Here is a 17,678-nt window from a genome sequence, read left to right on the forward strand (position 1 = left end):
TTTTAACACCTTATCAGGTGTTTAACACCTTAGACTAAATCTAACACTGCAGCAGACCATTTTTTGGTTTGATCACAGCTTCACTGAACTGAAGGTTTCTAAATAAAAAAAGAAAATAACAGAACAAGCTGATGTGGTTATCAGCCACAGGAAAAGTAACCTGTGAAATTCAGAGACAGAAGTATGCAAATGGCTTCTCCCCACTACAGCTTTTTTGTGTTAAGTGAAGGACATATGAACACAAACACCTGAACAGTCAAAAGCATGAAGCAGAAAGAAAAAGGGAAATAAATTAAAAATCTTCCTTGAAATCAACAGTGTTTCTTTTCTGTCCCTCCTCACCCCCAACTGAAATCCTTTCTCCTGTCAACACAAGAAATTAAAGTGTCTCCACTGGAGGTTTTCTGCAGGACTTTATTCCATGCGTCCTACTGAACATATATTTGGATAGGATTCAATTTTTCAGGAAAATAACAAAAGTGAAGAGTTAATTTAATGCAAAATTTTAAAAATTCAAGTAATTACATTGAATTTAAACATTACATTTACTATTCCCCCCCCCCCGCCGCCAACATTTCACAGGTTACTTAATCCATTAGAAGAACCTCAGGTTTCTTTGTCATAAAAACCTTTGTCAGAAACAAAGCAATTTGCAGTTTTTCAAATACCTTTTAAAGCAAAATTAAGTAGCTGTTTGATTTTTTTTAAAAAATATTTTTTTGTTGGAGGGTGGGTAGGAAAAGATAAAGCAAGCAGCCTTTTTGCAAATATGGTTTGTCAGTATCAGCAACACAATCATGGACTGACCACACTTTCCTGGTGCTATTTTGAAACTATTGATTTAGCGATCTAAAGAACACCTCAACCCCAGCCCACTCTTCGCATCACAGACTGGTTTGGTTCCTGTGTTAGCAGAAGTTCTCTCACTGCCTGAGCACCTTATCAACCTTCATTAACCCTTCAAGAACTTTATCTCCTTCAAGGGGGTAGGGGATGGTGGGAGGTATCTCAAGCAGGTATTAACATAGGCGACAGGAGGTGTAGGTTCACAGCAAGGGTTGACAAATGGCTGATTGCAGATAAAATTGTCTTAATGTTCCTAACAGGTGAAGCATGGCACCTACCAAATACACAAACCATATTATTGTTATCAGGACCAGGTGTGATCTCACCAAAAAAGAAAAAAACAACTGAACCCTACTAGTAAAACCTGAAACAGATTAAAAGCCACTTTCACTCAAATAGTTTCTTATAAAGTCAGACGTGCATCAGGGTCGTGACCCATGAAACAAGCTAGAGCTCACATAATAGCATGGGGAGTAGGAATGCTTCTCTTATTGTAACGTGTTTATCTTTGGATGGTGGATTTAAGAATTCAGCACATATATCTAGATACCTTAAAAATACAAACCTGAAAGCCTCAGTCCCCCCAGAAATCCCAGGTCTTGTTTTAACTAGATTTCACTCACAATAATCCCAGAATACATGTAAAGTTTGACTTGACTTCTGTTTGAAATCTTTCTCTTGTGGAGGCAATATAGCCTTTCTATACTTGATACCGTAAGTCTGATTCAGTCTCTCCATTTCCCACCAGATAAAGGAGAATTTGAAGTTTTTGTGACTGTCCTTTGCTTCAGCATGATGTTCTTTCTGGTTTTTGCACCTCTCTCTTGTTCTCTGGTGCTTAAAAGGTAAGAAGGGAATATTGGTTGAAGTTGTTAGCAGCACTTCCGTTTTGCTTAACGCCGAGTTTCATAGCCCTGGGCCTTTTTTGTCATTAAAAGCAACAGAACTCAAAACGCACACAACACAAAAGCCAACCCAGTCATTTACACAGTGAGAGCAATTACAAGCCACTATCAGCTGATTAAAATAATGGGCAAAAAATCGATAATCTTTTGCTTTTGATAGTTATCTGACTAACCTTCTGTCTCAAACACCCTAGAAAAGAGCAAGGACTATTTCTCACAGTGGAAAATAGGTTATATATATATGGAAAAAGCATGCATTTGATTATTTTGCTCTTTCATTCCCAACTGATAATCGTATCTCTTCTACTGAAATACAAAAATAGATTCCAGCAACATACACAAGTTGATGTTGCCATCTAAGCAGTTTCCTGCAAACACATTTGGAAGTTAACTGTATAGATTATGCACATAAGCACATAATGAAAAGGAGTAATGGATGGATGAGTAGGAAGTAGGGAGAATAACAAGGGTACCTGTAAGATATGGATGAGGTCCTCTTATTTTAGGATAAATTGTTCTCTGCAGTAATAAAGTACACCCCTCTCAAATTAATCTCAGGTAAAATATTAAGAGCATACACTACCACTAAAAGAAAAATGGCTTGCATAATAATGGGTTCTAATATTACTTTTCTGATAAAGCTAGTTGCATACAACCATTCATATTACTATGCATACTATTTGTGTCCTAGAACACTGCCCTCCCTTTTTCTCCTTTTTACAAAGCACCAGCCTCAGAAGCTGAAAGCACAGTGGCTAAAGGACAGAACAGACAGATGGTACAACCCATGTCTTGAAAGCCATACAGCATGACATAGCTTGCTTTAGCTTGTGCATCAGGCTAAACTCCTGCCCTTCCATTGGGAAACAGACTGAAGTCCACATAAAGTCTCCTGTGCACTTTCCTTTTCAGATTATACTTTAAGTTGCTCTATATCTGATCTGACCTTTTTGACAAGAACTTCTGAGACCTACGCAGAAATTTTGACATAGGGCAAACTTCATTGTGTTAAATATAAGATCATACCTCATTGTCTGAGCCCATTAGGAAAGAGTTTTTGGAAAACTAAAAAAACAGCACACAGAAGCCTAGTATAGCCCTACGAAATGGCAATTAAATATGCAGTAGTATCAAACACCTGGAACGGAGATGAAGGGTCCCAAGGATCCCCTCATCTCAATTGCCTGCTTGATTTGTAAAAAAGGACTTACCACCAAGCCAAACACCCATCTTCAGAGGATCAGCAAGGAGATCCAGTAACTGTACAGCTTCAGACTTCACCTCAAACCACAACCTAAAGAGAGGCTTACAACTAATGAAGTCTAGATTTTATGTGAAAACCAGACAACAGTGAAGCCAACACTAAGGCAGGGTGATGGGCTACATAACCTCCCAGAGTCTCTCACAGCTGTGTTGAGTTTTCTTCCTATGGAGGTGAGTCATTGCTCAAAGCTCACAGTGGGGTGCTCTGAGAGCAGCTGCTGACAGGGAGGTGATCAGTCCAAAAATGCTGAGAGACGGTCTCCCTCTGCTCCCACAGGAGCCAGTGATGAGCAGTCAGGGGTGACTGATGCCAATGGGATCAGTCAGCTCAGCAGAAAATCCTTTAGAAATTCCCATCCCACTGCCCCAACTCTGCAGGGAAATCACAGCTGGCCTCTGCCAGCCTGGGGCTAGCACCAGCATCCCAGGGTGGTGGGAGTGACGATCAGGCCACCATTACAGCCTGTCCTCTCAGGAAGGGCCAGAGAGGACAATGCCTGAGGTGGTGCCCATGGAGGGGGTGGCTCAGGGAGGCTGGAGAGCATAGCAGCTTGTTACCAGTTTTGTTGTTTCTGGGTCCCTGGGTGCAAGGAATCAGCTTGGAAAAAAAAGGGCTGTGATGAGAGGTCTGTGGACAAGCAGCCAGCTGAAACCCATTCAAACAGCTCAGTTGGCAAACTCAGCTCTACCTACAAACCCTGTCCTCTACAGCTGGTGTGAGTTTTTAGTAAAGGTGTGTTTAGATTCATGTCAGGTGAAACAGAGAGATACTGTATGTAATAGCTCCCAGAAAGAGCCAAACTCAAAACAATCAGGAAAGAGCAGGAGCTGTGTTGTCCCACCTGTTCTGGTCTGCAGGTCCCAGGGAGAGCCTTTTCCGGGCCACCAATGTCACTGCGCAGCGGCTAAAAACAGCAATAGCTTGCTCTTTGTTTGAGGGAAGTAAACTTCCAAGTAGAAGTCCAGGAGCAAATACTTACTCAACCAAACTTCCTCCTATATGTCCAAGAGTCCTCAAGGAAGATGGAGGTTTTGTGAAAATCATAGTAAATTAGGAATATACAATGATTAAATGTATAAAAAGAGACAATATTACAAGCTCTTGTCATGGTTCCTTTGTCCTTAAACAAAGATGCCAATAATCACTAGCTCAGCATTTCAGTGTAGACTGTCAAGCTTGGTCTTCAGTTTTCAATTGGCATTGTGCTTAATAGTCATTGTAGAATGTCTTGTTTTGATGGTCATGAAAATACCAATAAAATGTTATGTATAAATGATAGTTAATTTAAATGCATAGGAAAGGTCAGTCATTTAACAGACAATAAATTTAGACTATTTCTTTACAGGCTGAAAATATTCTGGCCCAGTGTACCAAGTCCAAGAAACAGCAGTGCACTCCAAGATATGGCAAGTACTGTTCTGATGGTGTGAAAAAATACACAAGGGAGATCTTATCTACTGATTAATCAGTAATGCCAATTATTAGTCTTTTCACTAGTAAATGTCTACTACCAACAGTTGGGAAGCTAGGGTATGTTAGAAATATAGAATGGGAGAGGGTTGCTGTTTAAGCAGAAGCTGTACACACTTTTTAAATTAATAAAGCTTCTCAGGCTTTTTTGAGAACGTTATAGAGCGCATTTAAAGGTATGGTTGTTAAAAGAACAAAGCAAAGTCAAATGGGGGGAGATGGAGTCTAAAGAGAGAAATTCAGGTTTTATATCCAGTCAGTTTTTCCCAACTGGAACTGATTATTAAGTACAAGTTACTCAAAATACAAAGTAATGCATTGTGACCTAATTCCACAGAAGTCTCACAACGGAGGCCATGTATATGGTGTTTTCTGAAATCTGCTCCTTACCCCTCAGTCTCTACCCACCTTCAGAGCAATCCAGGGGCTCTAGCTGGTCACCTGGCAGCTGGCTGAGGAGCACCTACTAGTCAACAGGCACTGAAGTTCAGCAGCATGTTCAAATCTTGCCCACGGCTTTCCCATATGCTTTGGCAAGGATATCAGAATTTCAGGACTGAAGAAGCGCATGGAAATCAGCTGCTGGGCACCATGTTATTAATTTTTGGCTATTAGTGGACTTATTTGCATCTTCCTTTCCTTCCTCCCCCCTTTTAAAAAAGTTTCTGCTTCAGTTTTCCTGACACCTGATACTAAAAGTCCTTCCTCTAGGACACCTCAGACCTCCCAAGTCTCAGATTGCCAACCATTACATTTTTGGAGCAGGAACTTGTACTGCTTTCCTTTTTAAATCTCTGATTTTTCTGGTAGACCTGAACTTAATTTGGCACTCGTACATATAGTTTCTCAAGCCAACTTGTGAGCTTTAACAAAGCAGACTTCTAGCTATTTAGTCAAAGATCAGGCAGAAGCTGGAAGGTATTTACAAGCCAGACACTGTCCAAATCTAGGACACAGAATGAAATCATCAGCAACAAAATTTCAGAAGACCCTGACAGGCTGCTGGTAATCAAAGGTTTTGCTGAACATCAGCATTGCTTCCTTCAACAGAGCAAGTATGACCTTTCATATTTCAGATCAGGAATTCCTTGCTTGCTTTACTCCTTTCTTCCAGCTAAATGTAGACAAAGAAGTGGTGAGCTCAGAGGTAGTATCAGATAGTCATTTTGCCAAATCCAGATAATGCTGAACAAAGGAGGATCAGATGGACAAATGTACAGCTGTACAAAGTCAGAGTTTCAAAAGTGATGCCGTTAGAAGACTGGGGTTTCACTGTTTTCTTCAGTTAAAGAAATTGATCTGCTTACGAGCACCAAGCAACTTCCAGTTCTCAGTGCTGGGATTCAGATGTCCCTCACTGACCACTCCAGTAAAAATAACTCCACCTAATCCTCTTGCTTCTTCTCCACCATGCATTTAGAAGGTGGGATATCTGCAGATTCAATACTTGTTTGAAGTGAGACTTCTGGAAGAAGGGGCAGGCAACTCAGGAGGACTACAAGGATGTTGTGAGGTTATGCAGGGAGAAGATTAGAAGGGCCAAACCCCAACTGGAACTTAAACTGGCTACTGCTGTAAAAGATAACAAAAAATGTTTCTACAAATACCTTAGCAGCAAAAGGAGAGCTAAGGAGAATCTCCATCCTTTATTGGATGCAGGGGGAAACATAGTGACAGAGGACAAGGAAAAGGCTGAGGTACTTCATGCCACCTTTGCCCCAGTCTTTCATAGTCAGACCAGTTGTTCTCGGGGTACCCAGCCCCCTGAGCTGGAAGACAGGGACAGGGAGCAGAATGAAGCCCCCATAATCCAAGGGGAAATGGTTAGTGACCTGCTACCCACTTAGACACACACAAGTCTATGGGGCCAGATGGGATCCACCCAAGGGTACTGAGGGAGCTGGTGGAAGTGCTCACCAAGCCACTTTCCATCATCTGTCATCAATCCTGGCTAACCAGGGAGGTCCCAGTTGACTGGAGGTTAGTAAATGTAACACCCATCTACAAGAAAGGCTGGAAGGAGGATGTGCCAGGGAAGGTTATGGAGCAGATCATCCTGAGTGCCATCACGCGGCATGTATGGGACAACCGGGGGATCAGGCCCAGTCAGCATGGGTTTATGAAAGGCAGGTCCTGCTTGACTAACCTGGTCTCCTTCTATGACAAGGTGACCCACTTAGTGGATGAGGGAAAGGCTGTGGATGGTGTCTAGCTGGACTTTAGTAAGGCCTTTGACACCATTTCCCACAGCATTCTCCTGGAGAAACTGGCTGCTCATGGCTTGGATGGGTGTACTCTTTGCTGGGTAACAAACTGGCTGGATGGCCAGGCCTAGAGAATTGTGGTGAATGGAGTTAAATCCAGTTGGCAGCTGGTCATGAGTGGTGTTCCCCAGGGCTCAGTACTGGGGCCAGTTCTGTTTAATGTCTTTATCAATAATCTGGATGAGGGGATCGAGTGCACCCTCAGTAAGTTTGCAGACACCACCAAGCTGGGCAGGAGTGTTGATCTGCTGGAGGGTAGGAAGGCCCTGCAGAGGGACCTGGACAGGCTGGATCAACAGGCCAGGACCAACTGCATGAGATTCAACAAGGCTCAGTGCCAGGTCCTGCACTTGGGTCACAACAACCCCATGCAACGCTACAGGCTGGGGGAGGAGTGGCTGGGGAGCTGCCTGGCAGAAAAGGACCTGGGGGTGTTGGTTGACAGCCGGCTGAATATGAGGCAGCAGTGTGCTCAGGTGGCCAAGAAGGCTAATAGCATCCTGGCTTGCATTAGAAATAGTGTGGCCAGCAGGACCAGGGAGGTGATAGTGCCCCTGTACTTGGCACTGGTGAGGCCGTGCCTTGAGTACTGTGTTCAGTTTTGGGCCCCTCACTATGAGAAGGACATTGAGGTGCTGGAGCGTGTCCAAAGGACTAGAGGAAGTGGACTCAAGTTTTGCCAGAGCAGGTTTAGGTTGGATATTAGGAAAAATTTCTTCACTGAGAGGGTAGTCAGGCATTGGACCAGGCTGCCCGGGGAAGTGGTTGAGTCTCCATCCCTGGAGGTATTTAAAAGACGGGTAGACGTGGTGCTTGAGGACATGGTATAGTGGTGGACTTGGCAGTGGACTAGGTTAATGGTTGGACTTGATGATCTTAAAGGTCTTTTCCAACCTAAACAATTCTATGATTCTATTCTATGATTCTCAAAGGCAAAAAAAGAATCTAGTATATTCAGCATTTGGGTAATTTCTGCCGTAAAGAAAGCGGAAGACCTGAACGTGTTTCAATGTAATAATAAGCTTAGGTGGAGTTGAATTGCAGGATAGAAGTTCAGCAAAGAAGGAGTGAGAACTACCAGCCAAAATAACCTAACACGTTCAAAGAATAATTTCCCATTTTGAAGAAGTGCAGGTGAAATACATAGAGACTGCTTGTTATAGGAAAGACAAAAAGGCTTTATGAACCAGAGTGCCACTTTGACATAAATACTTTAAAAGCAAAATATACCTATTGAAAATGCATTTAAGTGTTCCTGCAGAGGCAAAGCAACTATAAAAGGAAATGAAGCCTGTATTAGCCAAGTCTGGTAGAGAAATACCATAGTGCTGATAACATGGCAGAAACAGAAATAACGGATAGAGTCATAGAATCATTTAGGTTGGAAAAGACCTTTAAGATCATTGAGTCCAATGATTAACCTGACACTGCCAAGTCCATTACTAAACCAGGTCCCTAAGCACCACGTCTACCCATCCTTTAAATACCTCCAGGGATGGGGACTTCACCACTTCCCTGGGCAGCCTGTTCCAGTGCCTGACTACCCTTTTGGTGAAGAAGTTTTTCCTAATATCCAACCTAAACCTGCCCTGGCGCAACTTGAGGCCATTTCCTCTCATCCTACCGCTTGTTACTTGGGAGAAGAGACCAACCTCCACCTCACTACACCCTCCTTTCAGGTAGCTGTAGTGAGTGATAAGGTCTCCCCTCAGCCTCCTCTTCTCCAGGCTAAACAACCCCAGGTCCCTCAGCCGCTCCTCATAAGACTTGTGCTCTAGACCCTTCACCAGCTTCATTGCCCTTCTCTGGACACGCTCCGGCACCTTGATGTCCTTCTTGGAGTGAGGGGCCCAAAACTGAACACAGTATTCAAGGTGCAGCCTCACCAGTGCCAAGTACAGGGGGACGATCCCTTCCCTAGTCCTGCTGGCTACACTATTTCTGATGCAAGCCAGGATGCTATTGGCCTTCTTGGCCAGGTAGAACTGGAGACACTCTCAATTCAGTGAGCACAGAGAGGTCAGGAGAATGGAGACTAACATGGCCAGCTAGCCACCCCATCAGTGTCCTGTTCTTCACGTTTAGACAAGATTTTTCAAAGATGATGCTGCTTCTTCACCTGTTAGTGCCTCTTCCAGACGGAAGCTCATAGAGAGCTTATTTTAGATTTGGTAGGTGTAGAGTTCGGGCTGCTGTTCATAATAAATGTGATAATGGAGGTACATATCACACAGATCTTTATTCAAAACAAGGCAAAAGCGGACCATGCAGAGGTGTCTACTCATTCCATTACAAGAGAAAAATAGCGATATTTTATGCGGGATTGCTGAGATTTCGAAGAACAGCATACTCATTTCCAAGTCAGAACACAAATTGTAAGAAGAAAGAAAATAAAAAACAATACACACTTATTTATTTCTTGCAAAAGAACCATAACAGTTTAAACAAATTTAGAGTAACTGAGGAGGGGGAAAAAAAAGGGGGGGGGGGAGCTAATAGTTATACCAGAGAACATACCAGCCTGGCCATAATTTTGAAAATATTATGGCAAAAGTGGGAAAACGCAGCAGATCAATCGAAGTGGAAAAGAAGGATGCTTGGTGTTAGAAACTGTTCTCTATTTAATCATCCAGAATTTCCAAAAACTTGTAACCCAAGGTATATTAGATCACAGCATGGCATTAAGTTGAATAACAAACTGCTTGCAGCAGCTGACAGCAAAAGCTTGTTTGGCTGCTGTTCAGTTCAAGATGCTGTCTTTTTATAGTAACACATTCGTTAAACTTTTTGAAAGCTGTGGGTCTCAGAACAGCACATCGTGAAGCCTACATTTTATCACCACTACATTTTGTCCCAAGCACACATAAAAGCAAGAAAAACTTTGCTTAAATACTATGGGAGAGGAAAAGGTAGTCCTCTGAATTAGGGAAATATTTTCATTCATGTTTCTAAAACCAACGAAGATGAAATAAAATTGATTAGTTAGCATATTATGTAGGCAAGACCAGGCTGCCTGTCTCCTAGCTTTATTATTTTGTTATTTATTTCAGTAGATTGCAATTGCACTTTGCAAAAGTATGATACTAAAATTATTCTTTCTCCTTGCTTTGTCTTGCAGACTAAACCTGTTTCAAGGTCACTGCTTCAGGCCCTGTCAGACAATGATATCACCAGCCTCTATGTCATAGAGCATGAGTCAAAGGCTCCTTTGAAGCTAGATGTCTTTACAGATGGTGGAGAAGACAGCAAGTGTGACACTTGCCAGTCAGAAGGACCTAGCAATAGCACAGACATAAGCCTAAGGCATGAAGAAATCGCTGAAGAAGCAGTTACAAGTGAAGAAGAAGGAATCATTTCCATTACGGTACCATTCTTGAGTGACTACACCAGCATGGAGTTCAGCCAGAAAGCCCTGATGAGTCTGACAGTGAAGCTGCCTGCAAGAGCCGCTCGTCCTCATCTGGAGATGGAACTAAGTAGTAAGCCAGCACAAACTGAGCATAAGGTTTTGTTTGCTCCTCAAGACTACCTCAAACAAAGCCAGGTAGTATTTTTGCCATCTGGACCAACTTTGATGGGACAAGTCAACTCACACTGAAACATCTTCATAATTTTCCATACCATAAAACCATAAGTTCCAAAACCTCTGATGCTTGAATGGAGCCATTAGGACCACATAGGACAGTGAGCTTGTGACAATAGTTAGTTTCTACTTCAATAAGCTTTATTGGTGAAATAGATTGATTATATAATTAGGTTAGCTATTTCACCACAGTCATTCTGTGGAAAGTCCTACTGTCTTCACACAGGCAAAACTTTCAGGGAACTGTATGAAAAACCTTCTGGTAAGGTAAATTTTGCTAGGTGCTTAGTCCCAGGGCACTCAGGATCCCATTTGAAGGCTTCTGCTCTAAGCACAATGTTGTTCTAGTCATCAGAACTAGATCCAGCACCTAATCACTGCAACCAGTCTAAGACCTGATTTTCAGATCTGGTAAGTTCTTCAGTAAAAATTCCAGCAAAAGAGTCTACCACTCCAAAGAAGCCAGCTAGTCAAAGCTGGCCAAACAGAAGAGTGAAAGGCCTTGAATTTAGGAACAGAAAATGATGCTTATCCACCTGTGTAAAGCACTATTTGTCTACGTCAAGCTTTACATCTTGGATCTTTACACCTTTATTCATCATAGATGAATAGTGCTGTGTAAATGAAGATGATAGTGAGTATCATTATTAATATTGGAGTTTTTACTTGCATTAAATTAAGGCTATTTCTTCCTATATTTTTCTACACAGACATAGCAGACCATTCATGTTCTGTTATGAGAGGTAGTTGCAGATATGATTTCACACTGCATGCAATGACGATATCTGTTGAACAAACTTTAAGAGCTCAATAGATAGTTCAGTTAGTCATCCCTCCAAAGCTTGCATAGAGGAGGAGTCATTGGTATATTGGGGATAAAAGGGTCTTCCTTAACATGCTTTCTATGTGACTCCATGATGTATCTCCATGGTGCAAGGAGTCTGAACTGTTTTTCCAGTTTACAACAGCTTTTCGCCCATGAACTCTGTAGGCATTAATGGTTTGCACTTATTGTAGAAGACCTAGTTTATTGTTGTCGTCTCTTGTTTACGGAGCATTTTATTAAAATTATTTTGTGAAGAAAGAAATTGATCAACTGTACCATAAGCACTGAAGGCTCCTTAGATGGACATCTTTTAAAATTCTCTCATTAAAAGTGAGGGATGATTCACATTCACACAAATATTCCCATGCGTATTAGGCAGTCTGAGTTCTAGAATAGCTGTGCTTACAAAAATCTCAAAGAAATTGCATATCTGCCCCCCACTTGACTGATTTAGTGAGGCCCCATAACAAAACCTGTTCTGTTCACTTTCCTTATTTATATTCACTCTCTCTTTATTTATATCTATGTCTGTTAAGACTGGCAGGAACCAACCTGTATTTCACTGTGGGTTTCGCATTGTTTCTTCTTAGCACTTCAAATGCATTGTTTTGCCATAAAGCAATGTACCCGTTACCACTCACCCTCGCTTGTTACCTCTGCTCATTGAAAGAAGAGGTAACAGGAGCACTCTCCAGATGACCTCAAAGGTTTGAGCATTCTTTTAAATCTCTTTATTTTTTTAACTTCAATCAGGTGACTTTTTGCCTAATTTGAATTTAAGAGAACATAAATGATCCTGCTATTAGCGGAGCTGTTGCTACTTGCAATATCTAGTAGCGGGGCTGAAATGAAAAGCTGTTACAGACAATGAAGTCCTCAAATGATATACAATCATTATCAAGTAGTCATGTGAACACAGCCTAATTTGTCCATTTCCCAAATATAAGAAATATCCATGCTCCTTACCTATAATATTTCTTTCATTTCTGGTCAGAGTGACTTATTTTCCTGATATAGTTGGTAGCTTCAATAACTTACTCATCCCTGTAAACATTGAATTAATTTTTCCTTGCTCTGCACCTACCAAACCAGTATATATTATTATGTTACATATAAAGTAAATAAGTAGAATCAATCCAATGGCTTGTGAGCAGTTTCAGTATATGAACCAGCCTTCATACATGAAACTCAAAAGACAGTTTGGGCTTTTGACACAGCGAGTATTGTAGCCATGATATTAACCATTGCCTGACATTTTGCTAAAGAAAATCCATTTATCAGGCCAGCAGAATTTCCCTACAGGTACTCATGGACCTATTTACCTTAAACAGAAGGGATGGATGTATTCCACTTTGTTATAAAACTCATAGTATATGTAATTCTTAATTGATCTCATCAGAGCAATACCACACTCAATATTTGTATAATGACTGTAGATCGTACATTTGGGAGAATAAGAGCTACATGAAAAATCTTGGTATGGAGATTAGTTATAAATTAAGAACTCATCCCATCATGATGTATCCTTTGAGAGCAAAGAAAGAAACATTTATGTGGACAGAAACAGAAGAGTACACTTGCTAAACAGCTTCATCCAGACAAAAAGGAGGCTTTGATGGAATAATGTACCTACTCAGGGATGCAGGACTAGGAGACACACAGTGCTCAGGTCTTCAGATTAGGGGCAACTAGTTTTTTTTGGTGGTTTTTTTTTTTTGATTGGTTCTTTTATGGGGATATTTAGTTCAGCTGGAAGGGACCTACAATGATCATCTAGTCCAATTGCCTGACCTCTTCTGGTGGTTTAAAAAGGTGCGTGCATATACAGATGCTAATGACAGTATAGTGACTGCAGAAGCCTACCTCTACTAATAAATGTGTAAGATATTTCATTTCATGTGCTATAGTACTGTTCAAGTGGTTTCAGAAGTGTTCTTAGCTTCAGTATTCTTAGCTTTGATATGTGTTATGTTAAGAGTGAAATGGCAAATATGAAGGCTCAGGACCATAAAAGCCAAGGCATTTTTTAATAATTTTTTTTTTTTTTTCCCAGTCATCATAACTCTAGATGACCACTGTTAGCATTAGTGAGAATTTAGACATTGTAAAAGCTTAGACTTAACCATAGGCCTGGAGGCACATAAGTATAGTGATTTACAGCATAGAGTATTACTCTGCAGGGTTACAGTGTTTCAGCATTTTATATTTACAGAGAAAGGAATGTAATAGTCAGTCTCTAATATGGCCTCTAAAAACATGCACAAAGCAAAGTTAGTACATATTTTTTCTGCTATCCAGAGTAGATGGTTTTTATTGTGTACTTTAATGTAATATGGACACAGGGATTTTTTTTTTTTTTTTTTTTTACACTTAAGGTCAGACTACAGTGCAGTAGCTAGAGAGTGCTGAAAATTATCACAGTGTTTCAGAGTCAAGATAAACAGCTACTCAGCCTGGGGGAGGAGATTGCAGCAACCACAATATTCCAGAGGGTTTTTTTCACTCTGTATTATCTGCTAAACCGAATAATAATAACTACAGCATATCTACAAATCCCCTAAAACCCTAAGCCTTTGGGGTACTCTGGCAACCTCAAAAGCCACCTTTATGGCACAATGGCATCTGCACTTGGGCAGAGACCCCCTGAAAGCAGAGAGCACAGGGGCATCCTGTCAATCTGAGTTAACCCTAGTTACTGCTACACAAATTGTAAAATAATGAAGCACTTCATTAAAGTCCTCTACTTACAGAAGATACTTGTCTCAGAGCTCTTGACTCTGTGTCACAGACTGTTGGTTTGCCTTTTTCTCTCTCTCGATGGCACTGTGTGTCTACTGCCTGAATGATGTTAACTGTGCCCTGGTACTGCATTGATGGGATCTGTATGAACGTGGCTAATAAAACTGAGGACAGCTTACATCAGTCACTTCTGAGCACTGTTTACAGAAGACTGCTGCTAAGACAAATCTCTCCATGCCAATGGAGGGGAATAATCTTAACCCCATATCTATTTTATTTCTGCAGCGGACGCACTAGTTTTTGATTAATAAAACTGAAAACAACTTGCCATGCTAGAAACAATCATTCACATCACCTATCCTCAGAGACCCCTTCAGCGCTTCATAGAATAGAATCATAGAATCATTAAGGTTGGAAAAGACCTTTAAGATCATCAAGTCCAACCATTAACCTAATACTGCCAAGTAAGTCCACTACTAAACCATGTCCCTAAGCACCACATCTACACGTCTTTCTAATACCTCCAGGGATGGGGACTCCACCACTTCCCTGGGCAGCCTGGTCCAGTGCCTGACTACCCTTTTGGTGAAGAAGTTTTTCCTAATATCCAATCCAAATCTGCCCTGGCGCAACTTGAGGCTGTTCCCTCTTGTCCTATCGCTTGTTACTTGGGAGAAGAGACCGACCCCTACTTTGCTACGACCTCCTTTCAGGTAGCTGTAGAGAGCAATAAGGTCTCCCCTCAGCCTCCTCTTCTCCAGGCTAAACAACGCCAGCTCCCTCAGCCGCTCCTCATAGGACTTGTGCTCTAACTTCCTCACACAAAACCTTCCCTGCGCCAGGGCAGAAACTTTACAGAAACAAGCTAACCAAGGAAGTAATCTGGATTTGTTAAAGTGGTAGACACAGGCAGGAGAAAGGAAAATCCTGAGGAATGATAGGCTCAGGAACAGCCAGCACTGCCAGGGAACTTGTGATGAAACAGGTTCAGGTCCTTACTGGAGACATTGGAGTCTAGGCAGGCTGGAGAGTAGCAGACATGCTATTTTGAACTTTGCTAGTAGTGGTTCAAGCCAAAGTACTCAGCTATCAGCAACCATCACCTTTCTTATGAGTTGCAATTAAATAACCATTCTGGCATTCATTTCAAATGTATGGTTACTGGGTATCACCAGAATTAGGATCCGTAAAGCTCAGTAATTCCCTTTTGGTATGACAGATGTGGTTGTGTGTTCACTATCTGGATGGCTTTGGTGGGTTACATCTATCTTGAAATGAACGTGGCCACTGTGACTTCTGTGTGTTATATTCAAGTGCTACATACTTACTTCTGGAAAGGAGGCTACCTGTGTTTCTGCAATTTTTAATTATCATAGCTGTGTCAAAACAGTTGTAATTGCCAATGCCTGTACAACATACACAGACAAGCTATTTATCTAGGCACAGAGTGTATTCTAACTTCTCCACACTGCATGGGTTAGTACCTCATAGCTATTAAAAGCAATAGCACATGGTCACATTGAAGTTCTAGTTCGGTAGCTCTGGTTACACTGGGTCATACAAATGTTCTTCCAATGCTATAGAGCATTTGTGGAAAAGTTAAGATAAAATTTATATGGAATACATTGGCTCAATGAAAATTAACATTGCTAAATAAAGATCCCACTAGGAAAAAATAAAAATATTTCCACTACTACCATAAGAGGTTTTGTGGATGCTGAGAAAAACCCTAGCTCCAAAAACAATTAAAACACAATCCAGGGGTACATGATTCTATTCACCTTATTTCCATGTTCAGCCTTGGTCAGAAGACCCTCGGGATTTTGCAAAACATAAATAAGAAAAGCGAAGTTACAGCAGTATATTAAGTATACTTAAATTCAGCAAGTATAGGCCATATCTCCATTGGAATGATTGAGGAGTCTGCAATTCCAAAAAGGGTTGTGTATGTACTCATAAACCCATTATACAATTGCTTTGGTGCCATTTACTGTAAGAATGTTTCTTACTCTTACATTTCTTTGAGCACCAGGGTTTCTCCTCTCTGTTTCCATATTTGCATATTTGAAGTTGCAGGGTTGCAGTGAATTTTAAATTCTGTGTCCGTCAAATATTTTATTGGCAACTAGTCAGTCTATTTTGTTTATAATACTGTGACTCAGTTTCTGCTCTCCAGACCTGAAGAAAAGGTGTGCTGATCCTAGCACATGGCAAAGCAACACTGGAGAACCAGTTACAAGCATAACAGAATACTACTTTTTCAGCTTCTAAGGACAGTTGTGTTTTGGTTTTTTTTTTTTTTTTTTTTTTTTTTTTTAATACTGGTTGGTTATTGGAAAGCTTCAGGGAACAGAAGGGAAGGTTTGGATGCAGAGAACAAGTTGACTGACAGAGCTCCAAGCACTAGGAACAAAACGGAAGACACAGTTTGTTTTTCCTTCTACCCCTACACTTGCAGAGTCTGACATTCCAGCAGGCCCAATACATCTTGGACCTGGAACCAGCTGTGCTGCTTGGGAGGCCTGGTATTGCGTACTGGCACCATGGTGCTCTGCCTAATGCCGTGTCAGCAGAATCCAGCCTTACGGTTCCCATCTCTTTTTTACACCAGCAAAACTCTCATTGCAGTCATAGACTGAGTAAGGACTACAGGGTTCAGATTGACTTAATTTTCTTTTGATTTAGATTAAATCAAAGCACCTTCCTGCTCCCAAGCATTTTAAATTACCTTCCCCCCACTCAAAGAAACAGTTCAAACAACTACATTTCATCAGCTAATTGCCTGTATGTAATCAAATGCAAGCCTCCAACACAGATCAGCCTCAGTCCCCTGGTGTTGGTGCAAGGCACCATGTAATGAACTGGGCATGTCCTCAAAGTCGAAATGAAGGTATGTCAGCTATGACTAAAAAGGCCCTGTAACTCATACACGGAGTATCTCCTGTTAATTGAAAGAGGTACATCACATTAGCAGATTACTACTGCATTAGGGTACTGAAATAGCAGTGGTACAGTACTAAAAATAGTGGTGCTTTGCAGTAGACTTGTAACCAAGCCTGTAGCACACTGTCTAAATATGCGATATTTCAAACAATATCTGAAACGTTACTGCTCAAGAGGGGGTGCTCTAGCACTGGATTTTATACTGCAGTGCAGCATAGCGTAACTTCTTGAAGATGCTCTTTCTACACTAGCTATCACACTTGTACTTTTTTAAATTCCAGGACAGATTCTGTCTTGAACATTTCTGTTTCTCCACTGTAATTCCCTCAACAAACCTTAAGGGGCTTGAACCTTTCTTGGAGATTTCTCTCTCAGGACATACAACCAGCCTATGTTTGCAGCAATGAAGGGCAACATTTTTGAAACAAGGTATGTCTACAGCAAATCCCAGACTGCAATTTGCAAAGTCTTGGTAAGTAATACACAGAACCTATTAAAGAGGGAAGGTTTCCGTCTGTTGATTCAAAGTATTGTTCTGGAAAGGGTATATTGTCAACAGTAGTGCAGTGATCCAAAAGCAAGAACACCATGAGCTTTCTGGAAAGCTGGTATTAAAGGTTATCAGATCACAGTGGTAAAGCCCAGTTTCTGTATAAGCTCAAAATCAGCATCCTGCCTAAGTTCCCATCTAACAGCAGGGCCACATGGCAAACTACTTTCATTCCTGTCTCACATTGCAACCAACCCACTCCCACACATGCAGTCCTCTTCAACCGGTACAGCCATTAATCCTTCATGATTTACACATCTGGTCTTCCACTCCATCTTAAAGTTACCT

At 41.3% G+C, this 17,678-nt stretch overlaps 1 protein-coding gene across 3 annotated transcripts in view; it reads left to right on the top strand.

The window, feature by feature from the left end:
- Positions 1-14,015, top strand: part of LOC148050624 (interleukin-6 receptor subunit beta-like) — a 38,047-nt gene extending 24,032 nt beyond the window's left edge. For all 3 annotated transcript variants that reach the window (XM_087742590.1, XM_087742593.1, XM_087742592.1), the window contains 3 exons: positions 1,595-1,691; positions 4,361-4,421; positions 9,868-14,015. In XM_087742590.1, coding sequence (XP_087598716.1) covers positions 1,595-1,691; positions 4,361-4,421; positions 9,868-10,347 — 638 coding nt within the window. In that variant the 3' untranslated portion in view covers positions 10,348-14,015. The remainder of the gene's footprint in view (positions 1-1,594; positions 1,692-4,360; positions 4,422-9,867) is intronic.
- The last annotated feature ends 3,663 nt before the right edge of the window (positions 14,016-17,678 follow it).

The sequence above is a fragment of the Nipponia nippon genome, unplaced genomic scaffold, assembly GCF_047370975.1.
Source record: "Nipponia nippon isolate SJK-2023a ecotype South Korea unplaced genomic scaffold, ASM4737097v1 scaffold_8, whole genome shotgun sequence".
NCBI lineage: Eukaryota > Metazoa > Chordata > Aves > Pelecaniformes > Threskiornithidae > Nipponia > Nipponia nippon.